Here is a 22,795-nt window from a genome sequence, read left to right on the forward strand (position 1 = left end):
CTCACTCTCTCACTGCCTCACTCTGTCACTGCCTCACTCTCTCACTGTCTCACTCTCTCACTGTCTCATTCTCTTACTGCCTCACTCTCTCACTCTCTCACTGACTCACTCTCACTGCCTCACTCCCTCACTGCCTCACTCTCTCACTGCCGCACTCTCTCACTGCCTCACTCTCTCACTGTCTCACTCTCTCACTGCCTCACTCTCTCACTGTCTCACTGCCTCACTCTCACTGCCTCACTCACTCACTGTCTCATTCACTCACTGACTCACTCACTCACTGCAAAAAAAACAAAAAAAAACAAATAAAAAAACAAATAATAATAATAATGGATTTTATCAGTTGGAACAAAAGAAATCTTATGAGTCTATACTAATTCAAATAAATACTTGAGTAAATAAATAATTAGAGAGACGAAACAGTTCTTATAGTAAAATTGAAATAAATAAGAGCAAAGGAATTAATCGATAGGAAATCACTAATTGGCAAACAACACAGTAGTAACTGTCATAGATAAAAATCAACAAATGCCAAAATTAGTGGACTTTTAAAAGTATGTTGAGAAGTAGGCTATTTGCAGAGACTCAAAGTATCTCCCCACAGTTTCTTATTAATTACAAGAATGGTAAATAGTAACTTCACAATATGGAAACAAAAATATAACTGGCCAGAAGTCATTAAAAATGTCAGGGTCATGAAAGACTGAGGCATTTCCCAGATTTTTCATGACACGTCCTCCTCAGAGAGAAAGAACAACAACAGAATGCAGTGTGAGTGCATTAGACCCTGGACTAGAGCAGGGTGGTAAAACAGTTGGCAACTTTTTACAAGTCTAAAATTATTTCGAAATAAAATACATATGATAGGGATAAATAAATTTATCAAGTTAGCAGAATGAAGTAAAAAGTAATATTGATATGCTATTATAGTATGCCATTGTGCTAAGTATGATGTATACATTATTTTTTTAGTATTTTTAATAAGCCCGATTACTCCTATCTTAGAGGTAAGCTAATGCCAGACAGGTTAAGTAACATGTTGAGGTTCACATTGCTAAGATTTTGGAGAGCTGGGAAGTATCAGTTGGGGAAGTTTTGCTTTCCCAGATTATTTGGATTATACAGGATTAATTTAGGAGTCAGGAATACTATAAATCTTACAGGATAGCCTACACATAGAATAAATAATCAGAGCACCGCTGTAAGTTACTGTAGTAGTTTTCAGTGAACACTACTCTATATGACAATATTTATGCTGCATTGTGGTTTTTGAATTCTGATTTCAAAACACTGGTTTTGGTCGACATTAATTTTCACTCATATGAGGTTTCCCTTTGACTGTATTAAGGGAATGTAAGGTGTTTCATAGTAATATCAGATAATAATATCCGTGCACAATTTAAAAAGTTTAACTGTTCCTGATTTTGAGTGATATTTTGAATACTTTCTTGCCTATTTTAACTGCAACAAGAAAAATCACCACTTTTTTCCTTTGGGTTGGTGATTACTAGGAGTCATTTTGCTTTGCAGGAGTGTACATGACAGGAAAGGAACTTCGCCAGTGCATGCTACCAAAGGCAGCAGCATTATCTGAAAAACTCAAAGTATTCCAGGAATTTCTTCTGCCTAGACATCCTCCAATTTTTCATGAGTGGTTTCTTAGAACCTTTCCTGATCCAACATCATGGTAAATTACCAAGAATATACTATACTTTTATGGTTGCACATTTAGTTTTAATATTTCAGAGGCATTAAGGATATTTGACATTGTATTTGGCATTGTATTTCCTTTAGGTATAGTAGCAGATCAGCATATTGCCGTTCCACAGCAGTCATGTCAATGGTTGGCTATATCCTGGGGCTTGGAGACCGTCATGGAGAAAACATTCTCTTTGATTCTTTGACTGGTGAATGTGTACATGTAGATTTCAACTGTCTCTTCAATAAGGTATGCAATATTGACTTAATGTTTTCTTCCAGTATCCTTTACTTACTAACCATTCTTCCTAGATACACTTAGTAGCACTTTAAGTCATAGACTCTGCCTTGAGCATTTTGTTCTTTTTGAGCAGTGAATCCCTGAGCCTAAAACAGAGGAAGAGTGACATAGTGGAAATTGAAGTTCAAAAGAATAGGTTCAAGTTCAGACTCAATTATATGAACACTGGCAGGCCAGTTCATTTTACTGAGACTTGGTTAAGAGAGGAGGTAGTTTAATATGATGGTATAAAAATGGTGTGGGGGCAGCATCAGGCCTATCCTCTACCGTCAGAGGGAGGGACGATCAAGATCACCAACCCATGGCTGATTCCTGAGACAGAGGTCAGACATGACTCCACCCTCCAACCCGTTTTCCAATCTGACACTAGCTGTCTTCCCCACGACACTCTTAGTTTTCTACTGTATTTTATAATTTGCTGCAGTGGCACACAGAACTCACAGACAATACACAGGGGCGTTACTAAGGATTAGATATGACTCCATATATAGTTCTTCGATTAATCTAGCCTCTTCTCAGCAGTGCCCACAGACACGTTGGCCCTACTTAGGCAAGTGTTACAACACTCTTAACTCATCTATAAGTGCCCTGAGGTACCCCAATCTGCCAGTGAGCCTCAGCCCAAAGGCACTCAGTAGTAGCTCTGTGGGTTAGCACGTGGAACATTACTGATAGGTGCTCAAGGCATCCCACTTAACCACTTTTGGGCAATTAAACACTTGTATTATAGCCCATAATGCAGGATAAAATGCAAAACTGAAAACATCTCACTGCTATTGAGTTGATTCCAACTCACAGTGACCCTATAGGATGGAGTAGAACTAACTGCCCCTTGTGGGTTTCCAGAATATAAATCCTTATGGGCAGAGAAAGCTTTATCTTTCTCCAGCAGAGAAAGGTATTTTCAATATGCTGTTAGCACCCCAATATGTAACCCATTACACAAGTAACGTTCCAAATAAAGTGTTGGTATCTACTTTTGCAGCTGCCTTGGATTGATCCTGCACTTGCCCCCCCCAGGAGGTAGTATTGTTTGCTCACTTTGGGAAACAGTTCTAGATCTTACCTAAGGAATTGTAGCTTTAGTTGTACAAAAGCAAGGGCCAACATATTGGCACTTTCGTGATACAGCTCTCTAACATAAGTACAAATAGAAGTATTTTGAAGAGCATTTTTACCCTCCGATAAAAAACCATAGGTGTGCAATTCTACATTCTCCAAGTAAAGACTTTAAATTTCTAAATGAAGTTACTTTTTAATAAAATTATTCTTTTTAGGGAGAAACCTTTGAAGTTCCAGAAATTGTACCATTTCGCCTGACTCATAATATGGTTAATGGAATGGGTCCTATGGGAACAGAAGGTCTTTTTCGAAGAGCTTGTGAAGTTACAATGAGGTTGATGCGTGATCAGAGGGAACCTTTAATGAGGTAATCATCTGTACTTTGTCAATAATTTAACAGTAAGCCTGAGTATAATATTACTGGTACCTAAATAGGTGTGCTTTGTGTAGACACTTCATCACAGTGGCCTTGAAGTAGATTTTTTTATAATAGCTTTTCAGATATAATTTACATACTGTACAATTCACTCTTTTAAATTTTGCGGTTTCATGGTCTTCACTGTACTCACAGACACATGCAAATATCACCACTAATTTCTCAACATTTTCATCACTTCCAAAGAAACACTGTTTCTTTTAGCAGTTTGATTAAGGTGTTATCATTCCCCCAGAAACCAGTGATAACACTTTTTGTCTCTATGTATTTGCTTGTTGTTAATTGTTTGTGTATATGGTATAACACATGTTGCCTTTTGTGTCTGACCTTTTTCACTTAGTATGTTTCCAAGTTTCATCTGTTGTAACACATATCAATACTTTATTTCTTTATGAGGAACCTGGTGGTGCAGTAAGCTACCATATATACTCATGTATAAGCCGGGTTTTTCAGCACATTTTTAATGCAGTTTTTGTGGTAAAATTAGGTGGCTCGGCTGATATTCAGGTCAGTTTCTACTGGATTATATAGGGTAAATGTTGCAAGATCAAGCATTTCGAAAGCAAGGTCAAGCATTTCTTCATAGGAGAAAAGTTAGGCTTTCCACTCCCTAAAGACTTACAATTCGGAAGTGCACAGGGCAGTTCTACCTTGTCCTGTAAGGTCTCTATAAATTGATAGCAGGGAGTTTGGTTTTGGTTGGAATTTCTTCTTTATATTGCTGAATTATATTCCACTGTATAGATGTATAAAATCAGTTGATAGACATTGGGTTGTTTCCATTTGGGGGCTATATTGAAAAATGAATGCTATTCTGAATATTCAACTTTTTGTGTAGATATGTTTTCAATACTTCGGGGTATGTACCCAGGAGTGGAATTACTAGCTCATATAGTAACTTTAAAGGAGTCGTGGTGGGGCTGTGGAATAAGCATTGAACTGCTAATTGCAAGTACTCCTTGGGAGAAATATGAGGCTGTCTGTTCCCATAAAGATTTACAGTCTTGGGAACCCTAACTACTAGATGGCAGTAGAGTTTTATAATAACCTAAACATTTTAAAGAACTTCAAAACTATCTTCCAAAGCCACCATAAAATTTCACAATCTTATCAGCAGTGTGTGAGATTTCAATTTTTTTCATATCCTCACCAAATCTTTGTCTTTTTCAATTTTACCCATCCTGAAACTACTCGCTAGTAGGTTGGTTCCGACTCTCGGCAAACGTGTTTGTGTGCTCCATAGGGCTTCCAGTGTCTGGGTTTGTGGCCATAGATCACCAGGCCTTTTAAACCTCCACTCTTTCAATTAGCTGCCAAGAATATTAACAGTTTGTACCACTCAGGTTTTCCTTACCCATCCTGTTGTTGTTGGGTGTGGTTGTGTTTATTTTTACTTGCAGCAACCCCATGTGATGGAGTAGAACTTCTCTGGGGTTTTCTTTACTATAATCTTTATGGATGTGATCACCAGGTCTTTCTCCCATGGAACAGCCAGATTAGAACTACTCATTTGGCATCCATGTGCTTAGTCGATGTACTATCAGCTCTCCTTTTACCAGTTCTACACCCATTATAGTCTAGTCAGTGCCAATTCATAGCGACCTTAGTGGACAGAGTAGAACTGACTCATAAGGTTTTCAGGGCTATATTTATGGGAGCAGATTGCTATTATCCTCCCACAGAATGGCTAGTGGTTTCTGAGCTTTTGGTTAACAGCCTAGCACTTAACTAATACACCACCAGGCTTTACATTCTGTATACTGCCTTTTAATTACTTGATAATGCCCTTTGAAGCATTAAATTTTTCATTTTAAGTTCAATTTATCTATTTTTTCCTTTAGTAGCTATGCTTTAAGTACCATATCTAAAAACAATTGCCTAATCTAATTTCATAATGGTTTACACTTCTGTTTCTCTATGGTGGTGCAGTGGTTAAATACTTGGCTGCCAACCAAAGGGTCAGCAGTTCAAACCCACCAACCACTTCACAGGAGAAAGCAGTGGCAATCTGCTTCCATAAAGATTACAGCCTTGGAAACCCTGTGGGCCCCTCTACTTGGCCAGTAGTGTGACTGTGCGTTAGAACGGACTACATGGCATTGGGTTTGGGTTTTTTGTTGGTTGATTTGTTACTTCCAAGAGTTCTATAGTTTTAACTCTTACATTTCGATGTTCATTACATTTTGAGTTAATTTTTACATATGGTTTAACTGGTCTGTAATTATTTTATATATAGAAATCTAGTTCCACCATCATCTTTTGAAAAGACTATTTTTCCTTCATTTAATTATTTTGACACTTTTGTTGAAAATCAGTTGAGCATCAATGTAAGGGTATATTTCTGGACTCTGATTTCTGTTCTAGTGATCTATGTATATATCCTTATGCCAAGAACACACCATGTTGATTACTGTATCTTTAGGTTTTGAAATTTGGGAATGTAAGAGCTCCCGTTTTATTCCTTTCTTCCCCACCCCCAAGATGTTTTCTCTATTGCATTTCAATGTGAAATTTAAGATCAGCTTCTCAATCCCTATATAAAGTCAGCAGGGTTTGGATAAGGGATTACTCTGTACCGTTGTAATAATATTGTCTTCCAATTTATGGACATGACTCTTTCCATTTATTTCAGTCTTCTTTAATTTCTATCTATAGTGCCCAACAGTTTTAGTATGACTCTAATACTTAATTTAAAAATATTCTAATTTTCTTACTTTTGATCTTATTCTAAATAGAATTGTTCTCTTCATTTCATTTCTGGGTGGTATTGTATAGAAAGGCAACAGATGCTTGTTGATCTTGCATGCTGCAACCTTGTAGAACTCACTATTACTAATATTTATTTTTTGTGAAACATCAGATTTTCCATGTACAAAATAAAGTCCTCAGAGAATAGAGGTAGTTTTACTCTTCCTTCCTAGTCTGGATGCCTTTTCGTTCTTTTCCTTGCCTAATTGCCCTGGCTACACGCTCCCACTGAATTGACATGTGAGAGTGGACTTCCTTGATTTATTCCTGATCTCGGGGGAAGAAAACATTTTTTCACCATTCAATGTGATCTTAGACGTGGGAAGTTTTTACTCATAAACTGAAACCAAACTCAGTACCAAGGACCTTGATAATTAATTTATCCATCCTTATTGAAAAACTGTCAAATATTATGGCTTGTTTGCTATACGGCTAGTTAGACTGACATATAGAACAAGGCAAGTTCTATGAAAGAGGAATTATAGACTCTTGTGACATACTAGGAATGCCTTTCCTAATCTTGGTATGCCAGGAAATGATTTCTGGAGGAAGTTGCCAAGACTTTAAAATTGAGTGAACTGTAAAAGGGGGAAGATACAAAGACTAAGGCCAGTGAAAGCCGATGCACTGAAAGAAATCAGTAGTGGACTACGAGGAAATGATGCTGGGCATATGAGAAGGGCTAGATTATGAAGGTCCTTCACCAGGCCCATTTATACATTTCAACTTTGCCATGACAGCGGCATTAACTGATGGGGTATTTTAAGATAGATAAGAGGAAAAATTAAAATGAGTTAATATTTTCATTGTAGAAAAAATGGGTTTCCTGGGGAGGACAAACAGGGTGGAAGTAAAGGAGAGAACTTCTGAAGAGGTAGAATTGGGTTAGAGGAGGAGGACAAGGCCATGATGATTACTGAATTTCTGTCACAAGCAGATGGAATTGTTATTTTCTGTTGTTAATGGTTTTGCTTTTAAGTGATTTGGAATACAGAAGAAATATTAAGCTTGATAAAATGTAAGAGTTTTGCTTTGGACATAACTAACCTATAAGACATCTATTTATATAGTTCCCATAAGTAACTAAATTTGTCATTGAGAACACACAAGATCTAGGTTGAGTCTATTGGTAGTTATAGATATGAAGGGGCTTCACAGAGTTCTTAGAAAAAAGGAATAAGAAAATAATGGAATTTTTCCACAAATATTTTGAACCCCAATGTATTATTATATGGTGATTGAAGGTGAGGCAGTGGATGAAATTGATTCATTGGATATTGATTTACTAATTACACATTAGAGATGGCATATTGAACTCATCTTACTCTACTTCCACAGACCACCTCTGCCATTCTATTTTGTCTCTTTACCACCTTTCTCTTGCCCTCCCTCCACGCTTAAAACAATAATTTTACATAGGTTATGGAAAAAATAGAAAAGTGATTTTTGTAGCACTATGAACAATCAGTAGCTTCTAATTCTTGTAAGCTCTTTGTGCAGAGATAATATTGCATTATTACCTTAATATTTCTCACCATTTTAGTGTCCTAAAGACTTTTCTACATGATCCTCTTGTGGAGTGGAGTAAACCAGTAAAAGGGAATTCCAAAACACCAATTAATGAAACTGGGGAAGTTGTCAATGAAAAGGTTAGTAGAAGATGTAGCTTGATAGAAGCTGATACCGTTTATCTCTACAAATAAGAACTGATTCTAAATCCTGCCAGTGACTGGCTAGTGATTTCCCTGAAATCTCATTCTTTTAGGGCAGCGGTTCTCAACCCGTGGTTCGCAACCCCTTTGGAGTTCGAACGGTGATTCACAGGGATCACTGAATTCATAACAGTAGCAAAATTAGTTATGGAGTAGCAATGAAAATAATTTTAAGGTTGGGGGGGGTCACCACAAGATGAGGAACCTGTATTAAAGGGTCACGGCATTAGGAAGGTTGAGAACCACTGTGTTATGGCAATGCCCTAAATTTTCTTTGTTGTGCTTATTGTTAATGCTATTATCATATATGTAATAAAACCGTTCAAAGAACAATTGTTTAACCATAGGCAATTCACAATCATATTAAAACACGACAGATTGCCTAAAGTTACATAGCAAGACTCAGCTTCAGCATGACACCAGTGTGCCACAATCCATCTTGACAGAGTAACAGTTCACTTCTTATGAATATTACTCAAAACCTTAAAAGTTTTCAGGTAACCAGATACTTCTAATAATATAAAGTAGGTTAGGGATAATTTTTCACTTTCACTCGTTTTCTGATAAGCTTTTCTGTTTGAGAGAAATGTATAGAACTCCAGTAGTGTAGAGCTGCCATTTGTGTGCACGAATATAACCTAAATAGTAGACATTGAACATCCATTCAGATGTTTAAGTTCTCACACTTTGAAAGCAGATTTTTCAAAATTACTTTTCTAGAATTGTAATGTGGAAGGGATTTTCTGCTATTTCATATAGTTGAGAAAAATGTCCAAGCAAATTGATATTTAACATTTAACATTACCAACCTTGAAATCACTTATCTTAAGACTGTGATTCTCAACCTGTGGGAACCCCCTTTGGGGGTTGCCCGATTTATAACAGTAGCAAAATTACAGTTATGAAGTAGCAACAAAAATAACTTTATGGTTGGGGGTCACCACAACATGAAGAACTGTATTAAAAGGGTCACGGCATTAGGAAGGTTGAGAACCACTGGCTTAGACATTTTGTTTCATTTCTTTCTTTTTCTGTATTTTTCTTTTAACAAAAAAACAGTTATGATCAGTAAAATCGTACAAGTAATGATCTTACAAGGTAGTCATTCCAAATTATTTATGTTTACATTATTGGTTTCTTAGCATTTATTTTCTGTTTCTTCATTTTAGGCCAAGACTCATGTTCTTGACATTGAGCAGCGATTACAAGGTGTAATCAAGACTCGAAATAGAGTGACAGGGCTGCCATTGTCGATTGAAGGACATGTGCATTACCTCATACAAGAAGCTACTGATGAAAATTTACTATGCCAAATGTACCTCGGTTGGACACCTTATATGTGAAATGAATTTACTTCAAAGGATATGTTTGTCATGTAAAATTACTGCATTTGGTATTAATTGGTTGTATCTATTTCCAAGGCACAACATCATTTATATTCTTAGCACAACTCATGTTATTTCTTGATTGTTAATATGTAAAATAGTATGTTATTAAGAAATAAATGACTTTTTTAATACATACTGTGTATTATAACTGGAGAAATCAAACATAATCTGCCTTTCTGTCTACAAAACATATTTGCAAGAAACAAGCCAGCCTAATTTTATTTTACAACTTACATGGACTTGTTTTTAAACCTACTAGTTAGCATAAGGATTCATTTGAACAACAACAAACTTTACAGCAAATAAATACTGTGGGCGAAGCAGTGTGCTAGGCTGATGCACAGAGGAACTGCCCTGCAGGAAGTAAGAGTAAGAGAGAAAGAGAACATAAATGCACATTACTAAGTTTACTTAGTAGAACTCTGCTTTTGGTTTGCTTTGAAAGTATAAGAGGGAAAAAAGCATGAATGTGAAAACTACACATTCCTTAAAGATGCTGCTGTGTTGAAGTATAACAATGCAGAGCTTAGTGGTTATGCAAGATCGATATTTGGAATGTCAAGAGATTTAAATATGTGTTACACAATTGATGTATGATGAACTGTGATGAGTTGTATGAGCCCCTAATAAAATGATTTAAAAAAAACAAAAACAAAGCAAAAACCATAGTTTTAAAATATTAAGCTTTGGGGAGAGGGGGGTGAAATTTAAAAGTAATTTATAATCATTACCAAGTAATTAGCATATTATATTAAAATAAATGAAATTTAGAACAATGATAGTTTCATGTAAATTTACTTCATATAATTATTTGCTCCATCATAAAGTCAAGTGTAATGGGGGGGAGGGGCGGGGAAGGGTCCATTATACACCAAAAAGAATATAAAAACCCAACTATTTACAGTAACAAGCAAAACAATGTAAAAAACAAGATTAAGAAATTTTGTTGTCGATTTACAGACCCAGAAGAAAATAATTTTACTTCGTTAGACAAACACCCAAATCACCAGACCTTTCCAAATCTGCTAGAAAATAAAAATACTGTGATTAGCAAGCCCAGTAGCCGGAAGCTGCAAGGACAAAATCGGTGTTTCACTGTTCTTCCCGTGGTCTCGTGAGCCACGTTTTCAATCCACGGAGCATAGTTTGATCCCTGGATTTTTCACAACCGAGTGTAGGATTCGCAGAAAGTGCTGGGCGCGTTTACGCGGAGTCAGCCGGGCCGAGGGACGCGGCCTCTGGTCCCGCCGCTCTAGCCGGCCGGGCGGGCGCTCTCTATGGTCGGTTGGGCCGCGTGTTGTCATCGGCGGAGCGACGGCCGGAGGTGGCGGCGCAGGCCCCGGCGGGGCGTTCGGTTTCGGCTGGGCCCTCAGTGGAATTGGAGTTGGCGGTCGAAATGGGAGTCCCCAAGTTTTACCGATGGATCTCGGAGCGGTATCCCTGCCTCAGCGAAGTGGTGAAGGAGCATCAGGTGGGTGAGCTCGGTCGTCCCACAGGCCGACGGTCGCGGAGGCGGCGCGGCCCTGCACCCTGACATTGGAGCGGTGCAGCCTCCTCTGCCTGCCATCTGCGGATAGTGGCGAGCGGAGTGGAGATGCAAGGTTTGAGGGCCCAGGCATGAACCGAATGAAGGCAGAGACCCAGGTGGTATCTCGGTGGGTAGAGCCGCAGGGTTCACGACAGTTCTGACAACTCGCCCGGCACGCAGTGCCTTCCTCGATTCTGAAATGAAATCCTACAAGGAACGCTTTTCGTGAGTTCAGCAGGGCCTTTCCGTTTACAGAGGATGCGCAGGTGCAGTTGACATCATCCTACATCTCCCCGTCCCCAACCGCAGACCCTTGCAGGGACTGACCCCTACTTCCGCCGATAGGTTGTTTACTTTGCGAAGAAGCTCCATCCCACTCCATCAACGCCTCGCCCGACGTCGCGGGTGGTTCCTACTTGGGCTTGGCTTCCTCTTGTGAGAAACGCAAGCCCACCCAGCGCGTGGCGGTCCAGTCAGTTCCGACTCGCAGCGACCTGGGCGTAGAACGGCCCCTGAGGGTGACCGAGGCGCTAAATCTTCCTGCGAGCGAACGACGCCGCTTCCGCGGAGTGCTGGTGGACGCAAACCGCCGGCTTCACGTTAGCGGCCCAGTGCTTTAACCACTAGACCCCCAGAGCCCCAGGGTGGCCTAACCGATTGACAGTGCATTAGTGCCCTGAGAGCGTTTGGAGGCTTTATAATGACTGCATGGGGCAGGAAAAGACGAGTGATAACAGCATTACAAGTATGTTTGGTACATAATGCCCAGGGCAGTATTTATGGTAGATTTCAAAACTATAGTTCATATGTTAGACTTATGAAAATACAATAGGAGTATATTAAATAAACTAGCCTTTGAGCTAATGAATTTGACAAATAAGTGTTTTATAGAAAATAACTGGTTGTGAAATTTCTATAGTAAATCGAATCAGTTGTGGTGGATAGGTATTAGATTAATTCTGGGGGAAAATAATCCAGTGAAAAACATGGTGTTCATCATAGTTTGTTTTGTTTTTTTGTTTATTTAAAGCACTAAAAGCGTGAAAGTAGAGTTAAAATCTGGAAAGGATTTTGTTGTTGTATTCATATTTGGCATGTGAGGAAACGTTTACCCAATATTCCCAAAGCAAGTTTATCTTTAATTTATTTGGAACGTAGCTTGAGTTAGATTTATGAATATGCCAGTGCATTGGGAGAATGGAGACAGCTAAATACGCCAGTTCTGAATACTTCACTTACCAAGCATTTAGTGCATTAATCATTTTGTCTCAGAAGTGAAAAAACAACAATGTGTTATTCGGAATGACTTGATAATAGGTAACTCACTTAGTAAAGTTTTTATGTTATACTCTGTGGTATGTTTGGTTTGGTGAAAATATCTTGGCTTCTCTCTAGTCCCACGAATTGGTTTATTGAAGAACAAAAATAAACTCATGAAGGCAATTTCATAACATGAACACTGATGACCAGCTCTGTAAAAACTTTAATGGAGGTAGAACCAGGGATTTAAAAACATATACAGTGATACCTTGGTTGTTGAACAGCTCCAATCTCCGAACTTTCCACTATTTGGACAGCGAAGTTGTTTTTTAAAAAAATGTTCAGTGTTCATAACTTTGTTCGATAGTCGAACCAAAAATCTGACTTGAATAAACCTGCTCGGCTGAGAGTTCCTCACTCTTCGTGTCTCTTGTCACGGACAAAAGGGTGACACTTCAGTCCAATTGCCACTCAACACATCGTGCTTGTGTTAGTGCTTTAAAACATTGATCATTGTGCTTTTGTGTGCGTGTGTGCTTTTTTTGCGTAAAATATCGTAAGCATGCTTCTAAAGAAAGCTAGTGATACCAGCAGTAAAGCTCAGAGGAAAACCATCGTGAGAACCACAATCGAGTTAAAGAAAAAAGTCGTTTTGAAATTTGAATCAGGTGGCTGCTTAACATTTTGGTGGGGAGAAATGTTATTAAAGCAGCTAATGTAGCAAAAAGTGTGAAATCATCCACCACAAAACAAAGGACCGCGATCATTGAAGAGTTTGAAAAGTTACTGTTTGTTAGGATAAATCAGAAACAACTTGATGGCTATAGCATACTTGAGTCAATGATATGCAACAAGGCTAAAAGTCTCCATAGTGATTTAGAGTTTTGGAAAAATAAAATTTTAAGTGTAATTTTTGGGCCTCAGAAACAATTATTTTGTTCTCCGTTATCTCTTATGATAAAAATTTGCTTAGTTCTTGAACTTTTTGGTATTTGAACACAAATTTAGAACAAATTAAATTTGACAACCAAGGTATCACTATATATATTCCACTTTAAGTATATTTTTAAAACTTGGTTCATCAAAACAATGTCTTTCAAAGTGTTTGATTCTTATAATAATGACAGTTAATAAAAGACAGGCATTACAAGGGATACCAGCTGCGCTTATTAAGAAGGACTTAAAAGATAATGTACCTCAGTAGGCCACAGTGGTTCAAAAGCTAGTATTGGGGAAAAGAAGTTTGGGGAAGGAATGGATTCTAAGATGTCTTCACATTACAAAAAAAAAGCAAAGAACAAAAATGTTAAGTCTATAGCCTATTCATACCCAAACCAGTAGATTCTGGTGTCCCCATAAACTCCAAAATATAAATAGGTGGAGCCAAACTACCAACACCTAGAACTGTCTTTGCAGCTGCATGAGAAGAGGGAAGAAGCAATGGATGGGAAGGGAAGAAGACAACAGCTGATGGATCTGAAAGCAGAACTCCAAAATAGCTGGCAGGAACTCACTGGAAACTACTAGAGCAAATTTGATAGCAGTACTTGAAATTAAAAGGTTTTATGCTTTCCAAAGTTGGTTGTAAAAAGGACCCACTGTAAAACGAAACAAAAGACCTAAGGGACTAGAGTAGTCTAAACCAAAGGAGCTTACCTACTGCTGTCCAGGTCAGTCCCACCAGGGAGCAGCAATAGAACAGTAGAACTGCCTCAGAGGTCTCCACAGCTTCCTCTCTTTGGAGCAGCTGGTGGGTTAAAACCGTTGCCCTTTTACTTAGCAGCCCATTGCTTAGCTAGTGAATTCTCAAAATTGACTCACTGTGAGAGCGAGTCAAAAATATTGCTATGAAATTATACAGCCAGTGCACTCATGAGGTGTCATCAGGACCGGATAACAAGCATCAGAAGACCCATAACAAACAAACGAAAACATATTGTTGAGAACGAGGGCGTTCAGAGCAGAGACCCAAAGCCCATCTGTAGACAACGGAACATCCCCCCACAAAGGGGTCACAGGGAAGGGATGAGTTAACCAGGGCGCAGTAAAGCACTGATGAAACACACACTATTCCTCTGGTTCCCTGAGGCTTCTTCACCTGCCACTATCATGACCCCGTGCTGCTACTCAGTTCAGACTAGACTGGAGCATGTACACAGGTATAGATCAGAGATGAGAATTCACGACACACACAATCCAGGAAAAGGAGTGTGAGTAGTGATTCCAGAAGGGTAGGGGGAAAGGGAGGAGAGGAGGGGAAGAAAGGGGATCTGATCACAAAGATTAACACATAACCACACACAACCCTCCAGGGGGAAGAACAACAGAAACCATGGGGAAAGGGAGACAGCAGTTGGTGTGAGATATGAAAAATAATAATCATTTATAAGCTATCAAGGGGTTATGCGGTTGGGAGTGGGGAGGAGCTGATACCAAGAGTTCAATAGAAAGTAAATGTCTAGAAAAGAATGATGACAACATATATACAAATATGCCTGATGCAATCGATGTATGGATTGTAATAAGAGTTGTTAGAGCCCCCAATAAATGATCTCATAATGAAAAAAAGAAATTATAGAAATATTTATTTATCAAAATGTGAAAGTATTATTTCTTAATATATCTTCCATCTAGGTCTATAAACTTCTGAAAGTAGTGTTTCCATCTAAGATATAGATTCCCAAATATATTTGGACAAAAAAAAGTACTCAATACCACTCTGGCCGTTAAAAACATTTTTACTATAACCCACAATCCAAGATAAAGCATAGGTACTGTTTTGCAACTCCATCCCCAATCCCATCCCGCACTGCTTCACTCCTTCCCTGAAGAATTCTGAACTCTTTGAATTACACTATGTCAAAAGGGCAATATTAGCACCCCTAGGGGTCTCAAATTGTGTACTTTTTAAATGTTCTCTGATTTTTGATAACCAAAAGAAATTTGAAGGGACAAGATCAGAGCAATAAGCTGGAAAGGGGTAAAGTTTCCCAACAAAATCCTCAAAGGACAGTCCTTACTATGCTCGAAGAATGAGAGGTGCATTATTGTGATGGAAAAATTTCTTGACAAACTATCCTGGCTTTTTTCTCTGCAAAGCAGCTTTCACGTTTCGTAAAACTTTGTCATCATAAGCCTGGGTGATTTTCCTGTGTTGTTAAAGAAAAATTTTCAAGATGAACATGAGTCCTTTGGATTCCCCAAAACATAATCTTCTGAGTGGATATTTCTACCTTGAATTTAACTGACCCAGCAGTTCCCCTTGTAAGCCAATATATATATATATAGATTGCACAAATACATAGACTGCACAAATACATAGAAATTATATATATACACAATATATATACACAATTTATATGTATATTTAAGGCACTCTCACAAGGCTAAGGGGACATGTCTGCAGCCATCTATGGATAGCAGAGACATGTTTAAATATGCATTTTTGGGATTAAAACTATGTATGCCTGAATGAACCATTGTAGCAGTACTTTTTGACTCACCCTAGTAATTAGGTCAGAGCATCCTGAAGAAAAACTACTGGGAATAAAATTTAATCAGACAACAGAGATAAGAAAAGAGAAGATCCAGATAAAGGTAGAAGAATATCATAAGAGGAAATTTGTGACATTAAAGCATTCCTGACCTTCATCTTAAAGTCCAGGGAAATTAACTTCTGTTTAACAGAAGATTGTTGTTAACTGCCATCAAATTGACCTGGACATGTGGTTCATAAGGGTATTTTTTGTTTTATTTTTTTAATCATTTTATTGGGGGCTTGTACAACTCTTATCACAACCCATACATGCATCCATTGTGTGAAGCACATTTGTACATTTGTTGCCATCATCATTCTCAAAACATTTGCTTTCTACTTGAGCCCTTGGTATCAGCTCCTCATTTTTTCTCTTCCCCTCCCTCATGAACCCTTGATAATTTATAAATTATTATTATTTTGTCATATTTTACACTGTCCAACCTTTCCCTTAACCCACTATTCTGTTGTCCATAGGGTTTTCTTAGGCCGATTTTTCAGAAGTAGATCACCAAGCCTTTCTTCCTCTTCTGTCATAGCCTGTAACTTCAATGAGATGTGTCCCGCTTTAGAGCAACATACAAGAGTCCACTGACAGATTAGGTGGTGGCTACACCTGAGGTACATTGACTGGCAATTGAACATGAGTCTCCCTCCTAGAAGGTGAGGATTTTATCCCTAACTACCACTGCCCCTAATAGAAATCTACTGAGGTTAATTACATACAAAGTTATTAGGGGGGATAAAGAGAATAAAATAACATCTCTATAGTCAATAAGTCTTCTTTGCTTTCAACAAACCAGGCTTTTTTCTCAAAAATCCAATGAAGGACTTAATGATAAATGGAGAAAATATAAATGTTGTCAAAGATTTCATTTTACTAAAATCCACTGTCAATACCCATGGAAGCAGCAGTGAAGGAAATATAAATAAAAACATTATATTGCATATTGGGCTGCTAGCCCCAAGGAGATAGACCCCACCAGTTTCATTATCCAGTAGTTCATACACATTTTTTCTCATCTTGATGGCTGTGAGTTTTGTTGTTATTCCTTGATTTCATAGGGCAAAACTGGTCCTTTAAAGTGCTGAAAAGCAGAAATGTCATTTTAATGATTACGTTGTCTGGCCCAAGGATCCCTGGTGGGATAGTAGTTACTTGTTGGGCTGATAACCACAAGGTCAGCAGTTCAGAACTACCCGCCAATTCATGGGGAAAAGACTGCTGCCATGGAATGAATGCTAACTCATAACGACCCCTGTGAGTTTCTAAGACTGTAACTGTGTACAGTTTTTCTTCCACTGAGCTGGTGGTTTTAAACAGGTGACCATGCTGATCACAGCCCAATGCATAACCACCCTGGGCCCGGGAGAAAGACAAGGCTAATTCCCATAAAGCATTACAGGCTCAGAAGCTCACAGTGGGAAGTTCTACCCTGTCCTGAGTCCTAAAGCCACTGAGTCAGAATATAAGTCTTAGTTTTGAGTTTGACCTAAGACAGGATATTTTCTTTTTCTGTGATTAGCTTTTTGTGAATTGAGTGAAGGTTTACTAAGCAAGTCCATTTTTCCATTCATTCATTTATACACATTTTGTTTCATCTCATTAATTGTAATTCCTAAATTGTAACCTATCCCACTTCCTTTTCTATTCTTCCTTTTAAACTAACCCTTCTGAACTCTGTCCTTGTGCAAATACTGTTCTTTTATCTCAAACAAACAAAACACTCCCATTGAGTCAACTCCAATGCCTACTAACACTATATTGGCTTTCTGAGACAGTAAATTTTATGGGAGCAGTCAGCCTCATCTATCTCCCGAGGAACAGCTGGTGTGTTTGAACTGCTGATTTTGCAGTTAGCGACATAATGCCTAACCCACAGCATTATCAGTACTTAGTAGTTGATTATTCTAAGGAGTATGCACCTACAGACTGTTACTATTTACCTTATAGACCTCTTTATGGTTTTTCTGCCAATTGAGTCACATGAGTAAGTTTAGTTCCAAGCCTGAAGGGTAAGTCTTGGGAGTTCCACCAGTCTCTATCTACCCGTCCAGCACCACTTCAAATGATTCCCATGTGCAAGCCCATTTTGCAGCCACTATCAATTCCTCTTGTTGACCATGATGTCCATCTCCAGGGAGTTTTTCTCTCCTGATAACAAGAATGGAGGCAAATTTCTCTATACTTGCCTCCGGAGGAACATTTTGGTTTTACTTCTTCCAAGACAAATTTGTTTGTTCTTTCGGAAGTCCGTAGCATTTTCAGTATTCTCACCCACAGTATCATGAGGGGACCTTATAATTCTTTAAAGCATTGTATCATTTTTCTTTTTATTTCAATTATTTCTATTGTATATTTTATCTCTTTTGCTTGTTATATGTCTCCTTTTTTCCTTTCGTAGATTTTCAGTGGTTTGTTGATTTTATTAATCCTTTCAAAGAACCAACTTCTGGCTGATTCAGTCTATTGGTTCTTTCATTTTTATTACTTTTTCTGGTAACTGTGGGTGTATCTTGCTGTTGTTTTTCTATTAGTGACAATGTTGGACTAAGATTCTAGTTCTTTGTTTGTGAGGGCCAGCCTCACAACCAAGAGGGTTCTGAGTTGCTGCTGAGCAATTGAGGATAAAATAGAGAGACAGACAAAGCGTGCAAGGTCTCACCTTTACCAGAAGTCAGGAACAAGAAAGAGAGCGAATGTATTCCTCAATAGGCTCATATACTCTGTTTCCTCGAAAATAAGACAGTGTCTTATATTAATTTTTGCTCCCAAAGATGTGCTAGGTCTTATTTTCAGGAGATATCTTATTTTTCCATGAAGAAGAATACAGTACACATTTATTGTTGAACAACAAAAAAGGAAATTTATTACCTGTATACGGTATGGTAGTAGTTGTCATCACAAATCAGCATAACCAGACAAACTGTGAATCCTACAGTATTAAGAATTTCTTGTTAACTACCATTATTTCCATGTACAACAATTTATGGTTCATTTACTCATAATCTATGGTACATTTACTCGCACTTCCTGTCTGCTCTGGCTGTGCTGTGGCCAACAGTGAGCTGCGCGACAGTGCCCACCACTACGTCCAGAGTCAAGAGTTACGGTACCTTCTGGGGGGCTTATTATCGGGGAGGCCTTATGTTCGGGGAGGTCTTATTTTCGGGGGATGCCTTATATTTCAACGAGAGGCAAAACTGTAAGTAGGTCTTATTTTCGGGGGATGTCTTACTTTCGGGGAAACACGGTTGTCTTAGAACGTGCAGACCCTGTTAATCACACATGTAACAAAGAAGGTAGGCAGTGTCTTTACCTTAGATGTCCCTGAGCTCATTGGAGGAGTAACTCAAGACAAGTATTGGGGGCAGACAAGAGGTGTCGACTGCCCTTTGAGTGAGGAGAACATTACATTGCTTTTGGCCACATAGAGAGCAGCCATGTGCTGTTCCTTGTAACAATTATCTTTAAAGTAACATTATTATGGGGGTATATTGTGGGGATGATTTTTAATATGGAGAATGTGACTGGGAGTCATCTGTACCTCACAAATGTGAAGGCCTTCCTCCACCAGGGTTGGCCTTCCAGACTCTTAAATATGAACACAGAGAATTTGGCTACAGACACTCTTCCCAGTCCTCAGTTTCCCACATTTGACCTTATGTGTGCATTTATTGCTATAAATTGCGCTCTGACCACTGCTTTTGCTGTATCCCAAAAGTTTGGGTATGTCTTTTTATTCTCATTTGATTCAAGGAATTTTTATTACTTGGTAGTTTTTGAGACATTTTTATATATTTCATTTTCCCCCTTGATCTTCCTGTTTCTAATTTTATTTATTTTTATTTTTAAATAATTTTATTGGAGGCTTTTAAAGCTCTTATAACATTCCATTCATCATCAATTGTACATATTTGTACTTATGTACTTCCAAAACATTTTGTACTTGAGCCCTTGGTATAATGAGCTCCCCCCACCACCACCACCATGAATCCTTGATCAATTATATATTGTTATTACTGTTTCTAATTTGAAAGTGCTTTGACCCAAAGTGATGATTTGTAGTTATTCAGTGGTTATTTATTTATTAAGGCTTGCTTTGTATCCTAACATGTGGTATGCTCTGGAGAATGTTCCATATTCTCTGGAATAGAATGGATATTGCACTCTTGTTAAGTGAGTTATTATGCATATATCTATGATGTCAAGTTGGCTGATTGTATTGCTTACGTTTGCTGTGTATTTGTTGTTTCTTTTTTGGTTATCCTATCCTTCATAGAAAATGGTATTTTAAGTCTCCTACTATTAATGTAGAATTTCCTATTTATCTCTCCAATTTTGTTAGACTCTGATGTACTTATTTTGAGGCTCTTGGAGGATCTCTGGTGGCATAATAGTTATACGTGGAGCTACTAACTACAATGTCAGCAGTTCGAAACCACCAGCCACTCCACAGAAGAAAAACGAGGTTCTCCACCCCCCTAAACATTTACAGTCTTGGTAACCCGCAGAATCAGTTCTACCCTGCCCATGAGCCAGAATCAATTCAATGGCAGTGCATGAATGAGTAAGTGAGTGAGTTCACTGGGTGCATATATAAGTATTATGGCTATGTCCTCTTAATCAATTTGTGACAGAAGACCCTAACACTGTCATGGGTTCGTAGGAACAATTGTATGGTTATAATATATAGAGATTATAGTAAAGTCATGGAGGATAGGAGATATAGGAAAGAGTGAAATAAAGGAGTCAGACACATTTTATGGTAGCATGCTTACCTCCGGGACGTCCATGATCTCTGCAGCCAGGTCTGCACAAAGACCAGAGGTGGAGGAGGGAGGAGAGAACGTCCCTCTCTTTATTTCTGACCTAGACCTATAGGGGCGTGATTACAGGTAACCAGGTATGTCACAGAAAGGGGATGAGCTAGGGGTGTACACATAATAGGAAGAGGAGGGGCTAGGAGAACACATGTGACAAGATGAGCAGTCCCTAGACTCAATATGGCAGCCTAACCTTGATCACCCTTGAGTGGGCTTGACCTCCCTGCGCTCTCCTTCAGGGAAACTATCCTTATCAGAAGGGAGTGGGCCCTACTTAGGGTGTGACAGACTGTACAGTCTGATTGCTCTAGATGGCTGATAACCCTTAGGGAGAATAACCTCTGACCTGCTTGCAATGATCTCCATGTGTACAGACCTTTACCATGTGCAGCAAGCAGCCTTAGGTTTGACATATTGGGGGAGACAACTGCGGAAAAGCACCTTTATATTCCACATCAATTGATCCAATCATTATATAATGCCCTTGGCTTTTATGCTGGTTTTCACTGTAAAAGATATTTTCATATATGAATATCAATATTCATATTTTCATATATGATATTGCCAATTCTGCCCTCTTTTTGTTCCATTAACTTAATTTTTCCCCCAGTCTTTAATTTTTAGTCCATTTTTGGTTTTGTGCCTAAGGTGTGTTTCTTATACAGAAGTATATTCATAGGTCTTGTTTTTTCATCCATTCCACTACTCTCTCTTTGAATTTGTGCATTTAATCCACTTACATTTAGTATAAATATCTATAGGTATGAATTTAGTGCTGTCATTTTGCTGGGAAGGGGGGTGGTTTTGTGTGTGTGTGTGTGTGTGTGTTCCTGTGGGTTTCTTTGTTCCACATAATTTTCTGTGCTGAGTTCATTTTGTTTGTGACTTGTCTTACAATTTTTTAATTGCTGCTTAGTGATTACTGCTTTTTATGCCAGGAGCCCTGGTAGTAATAGTGGGTTATGAATTGGTTAGCAATTGGTAATAGAAAGATTAGCAATTCAGAACCATCAACTGCTCCCTGGGAGAAAGACAAGACTTTCTATTCCTGTCAAATTTTATAGTCTCAGAAACCCACAAGAGTAGTTCTACCCTGTCCTTATAGGGTCTCTGTGAGTCAGAATCTACTTGATAGCACTGAATTAAGAAATCTTTATGATTTACCTTTCTCTTTGTTTGAAAATGCCCTAATATTGCCATCTATGTGAGGGATGCCATCTAGTTCCCCAGTTTACTAGGGAAATGTTCTTGCTTGGCATTTTGAATTTTTTTGTCCAGAGTTTTATATGTCATCCCATTGCTTTCTTGCGGGCCTGGTTTCTGCCAAAATATCAGAGCTTAATTTTGCTGGTTCTCCTTTGTAAATGGCTTTTTTTTCTTCTTCGTACCTTTTCTTTGATTTTTTGGAAACTTTCATTATAATATCTTGATGATTTTCTAAATGTGTATCTTTTTATCTTTCATGATATCATGATTTTAGGGATGTTTTCTTTCAATAAATCTTTGACTACATTCTGCCTTTGTTTTTGTCTCTTTGTGTTTTGTAATATTGATCACATATCAATTATTGCTCTTGATAGTGGCTCACATAATATTTAGACTTTTTTTGTTCTTTGTTCTTTTTTGTGGTTCCTCCTCTGGCAGATTAATATTCAAGATTTATCTTCAGGTTGACTAATTTTGTCATCTAGTGATGCCGTTCTACTTCATTGCCCTTTCAATGCATTGTCTTTTCCTGAAATCTTGATATTAATATTTTGGATTTCAATATGCTGATTTTGTATGAATTATATATTTTCTGCTTATTTTGTCAATTTGTTTTTACAGTATTTTCCTGAATTAGTTTAAAGTTTTTTCTTTGTTTTCCTTGATTTTGTCTGCAGCATTCCCAATCTCTCTAGATCTAATGAAAGTATCTGAATATAATTCTTTTAACTTTCTTTTTTTTAATTTAATCATTTTATTAGGGACTTATCAAAATCCATACATATATCAATTGTGTAAGACACATTTGTACATTCATTGCCCTCATCATTCTCAAAACATTTGCTCTCCACTTAAGTCCCTGGCATCACCTCCTGATTTTTTCCCTTCGATCCACACTCCGTACTCCCTCTTGAACCCTTGATAATTTATAAATTATTTTGTCATATCTTGCACTGTCTGACGTCTCCCTTCACCCACTTTTCTGTTGTCCATCCCCAAAGGAGGAGGTTATATGTAGATCCTTGTAATCGGTTCCCCCTTTCCAACCCACTCTTCATCCAACCTCCCAGTATTGCGACTCACACCACTGGTCC

The 22,795-nt window shown here is 38.2% G+C and overlaps 2 protein-coding genes across 6 annotated transcripts in view; both read left to right on the forward strand.

Annotated features, from left to right (window-relative positions):
• Window positions 1-9,474, forward strand: part of ATR (ATR serine/threonine kinase) — a 135,630-nt gene extending 126,156 nt beyond the window's left edge. The window contains exons 43-47 of the mRNA XM_004712069.3: window positions 1,531-1,687; window positions 1,795-1,948; window positions 3,277-3,428; window positions 7,789-7,894; window positions 9,127-9,474. Coding sequence (XP_004712126.1) covers window positions 1,531-1,687; window positions 1,795-1,948; window positions 3,277-3,428; window positions 7,789-7,894; window positions 9,127-9,300 — 743 coding nt within the window. The 3' untranslated portion in view covers window positions 9,301-9,474. The remainder of the gene's footprint in view (window positions 1-1,530; window positions 1,688-1,794; window positions 1,949-3,276; window positions 3,429-7,788; window positions 7,895-9,126) is intronic.
• Window positions 9,475-10,700: 1,226 nt separating this feature from the next.
• XRN1 (5'-3' exoribonuclease 1) overlaps window positions 10,701-22,795 on the forward strand; it is a 160,164-nt gene continuing 148,069 nt past the window's right edge. For all 5 annotated transcript variants that reach the window (XM_045287476.1, XM_045287478.1, XM_045287479.1 and 2 more), the window contains exon 1: window positions 10,701-10,816. In XM_045287476.1, the coding sequence (XP_045143411.1) occupies window positions 10,742-10,816 (75 nt within the window). In that variant the 5' untranslated portion in view covers window positions 10,701-10,741. The remainder of the gene's footprint in view (window positions 10,817-22,795) is intronic.

Source organism: Echinops telfairi, unplaced genomic scaffold, assembly GCF_000313985.2.
Source record: "Echinops telfairi isolate 266 unplaced genomic scaffold, ASM31398v2 ScPeMD7_16;HRSCAF=60, whole genome shotgun sequence".
Taxonomy (NCBI): Eukaryota; Metazoa; Chordata; class Mammalia; order Afrosoricida; family Tenrecidae; genus Echinops; species Echinops telfairi.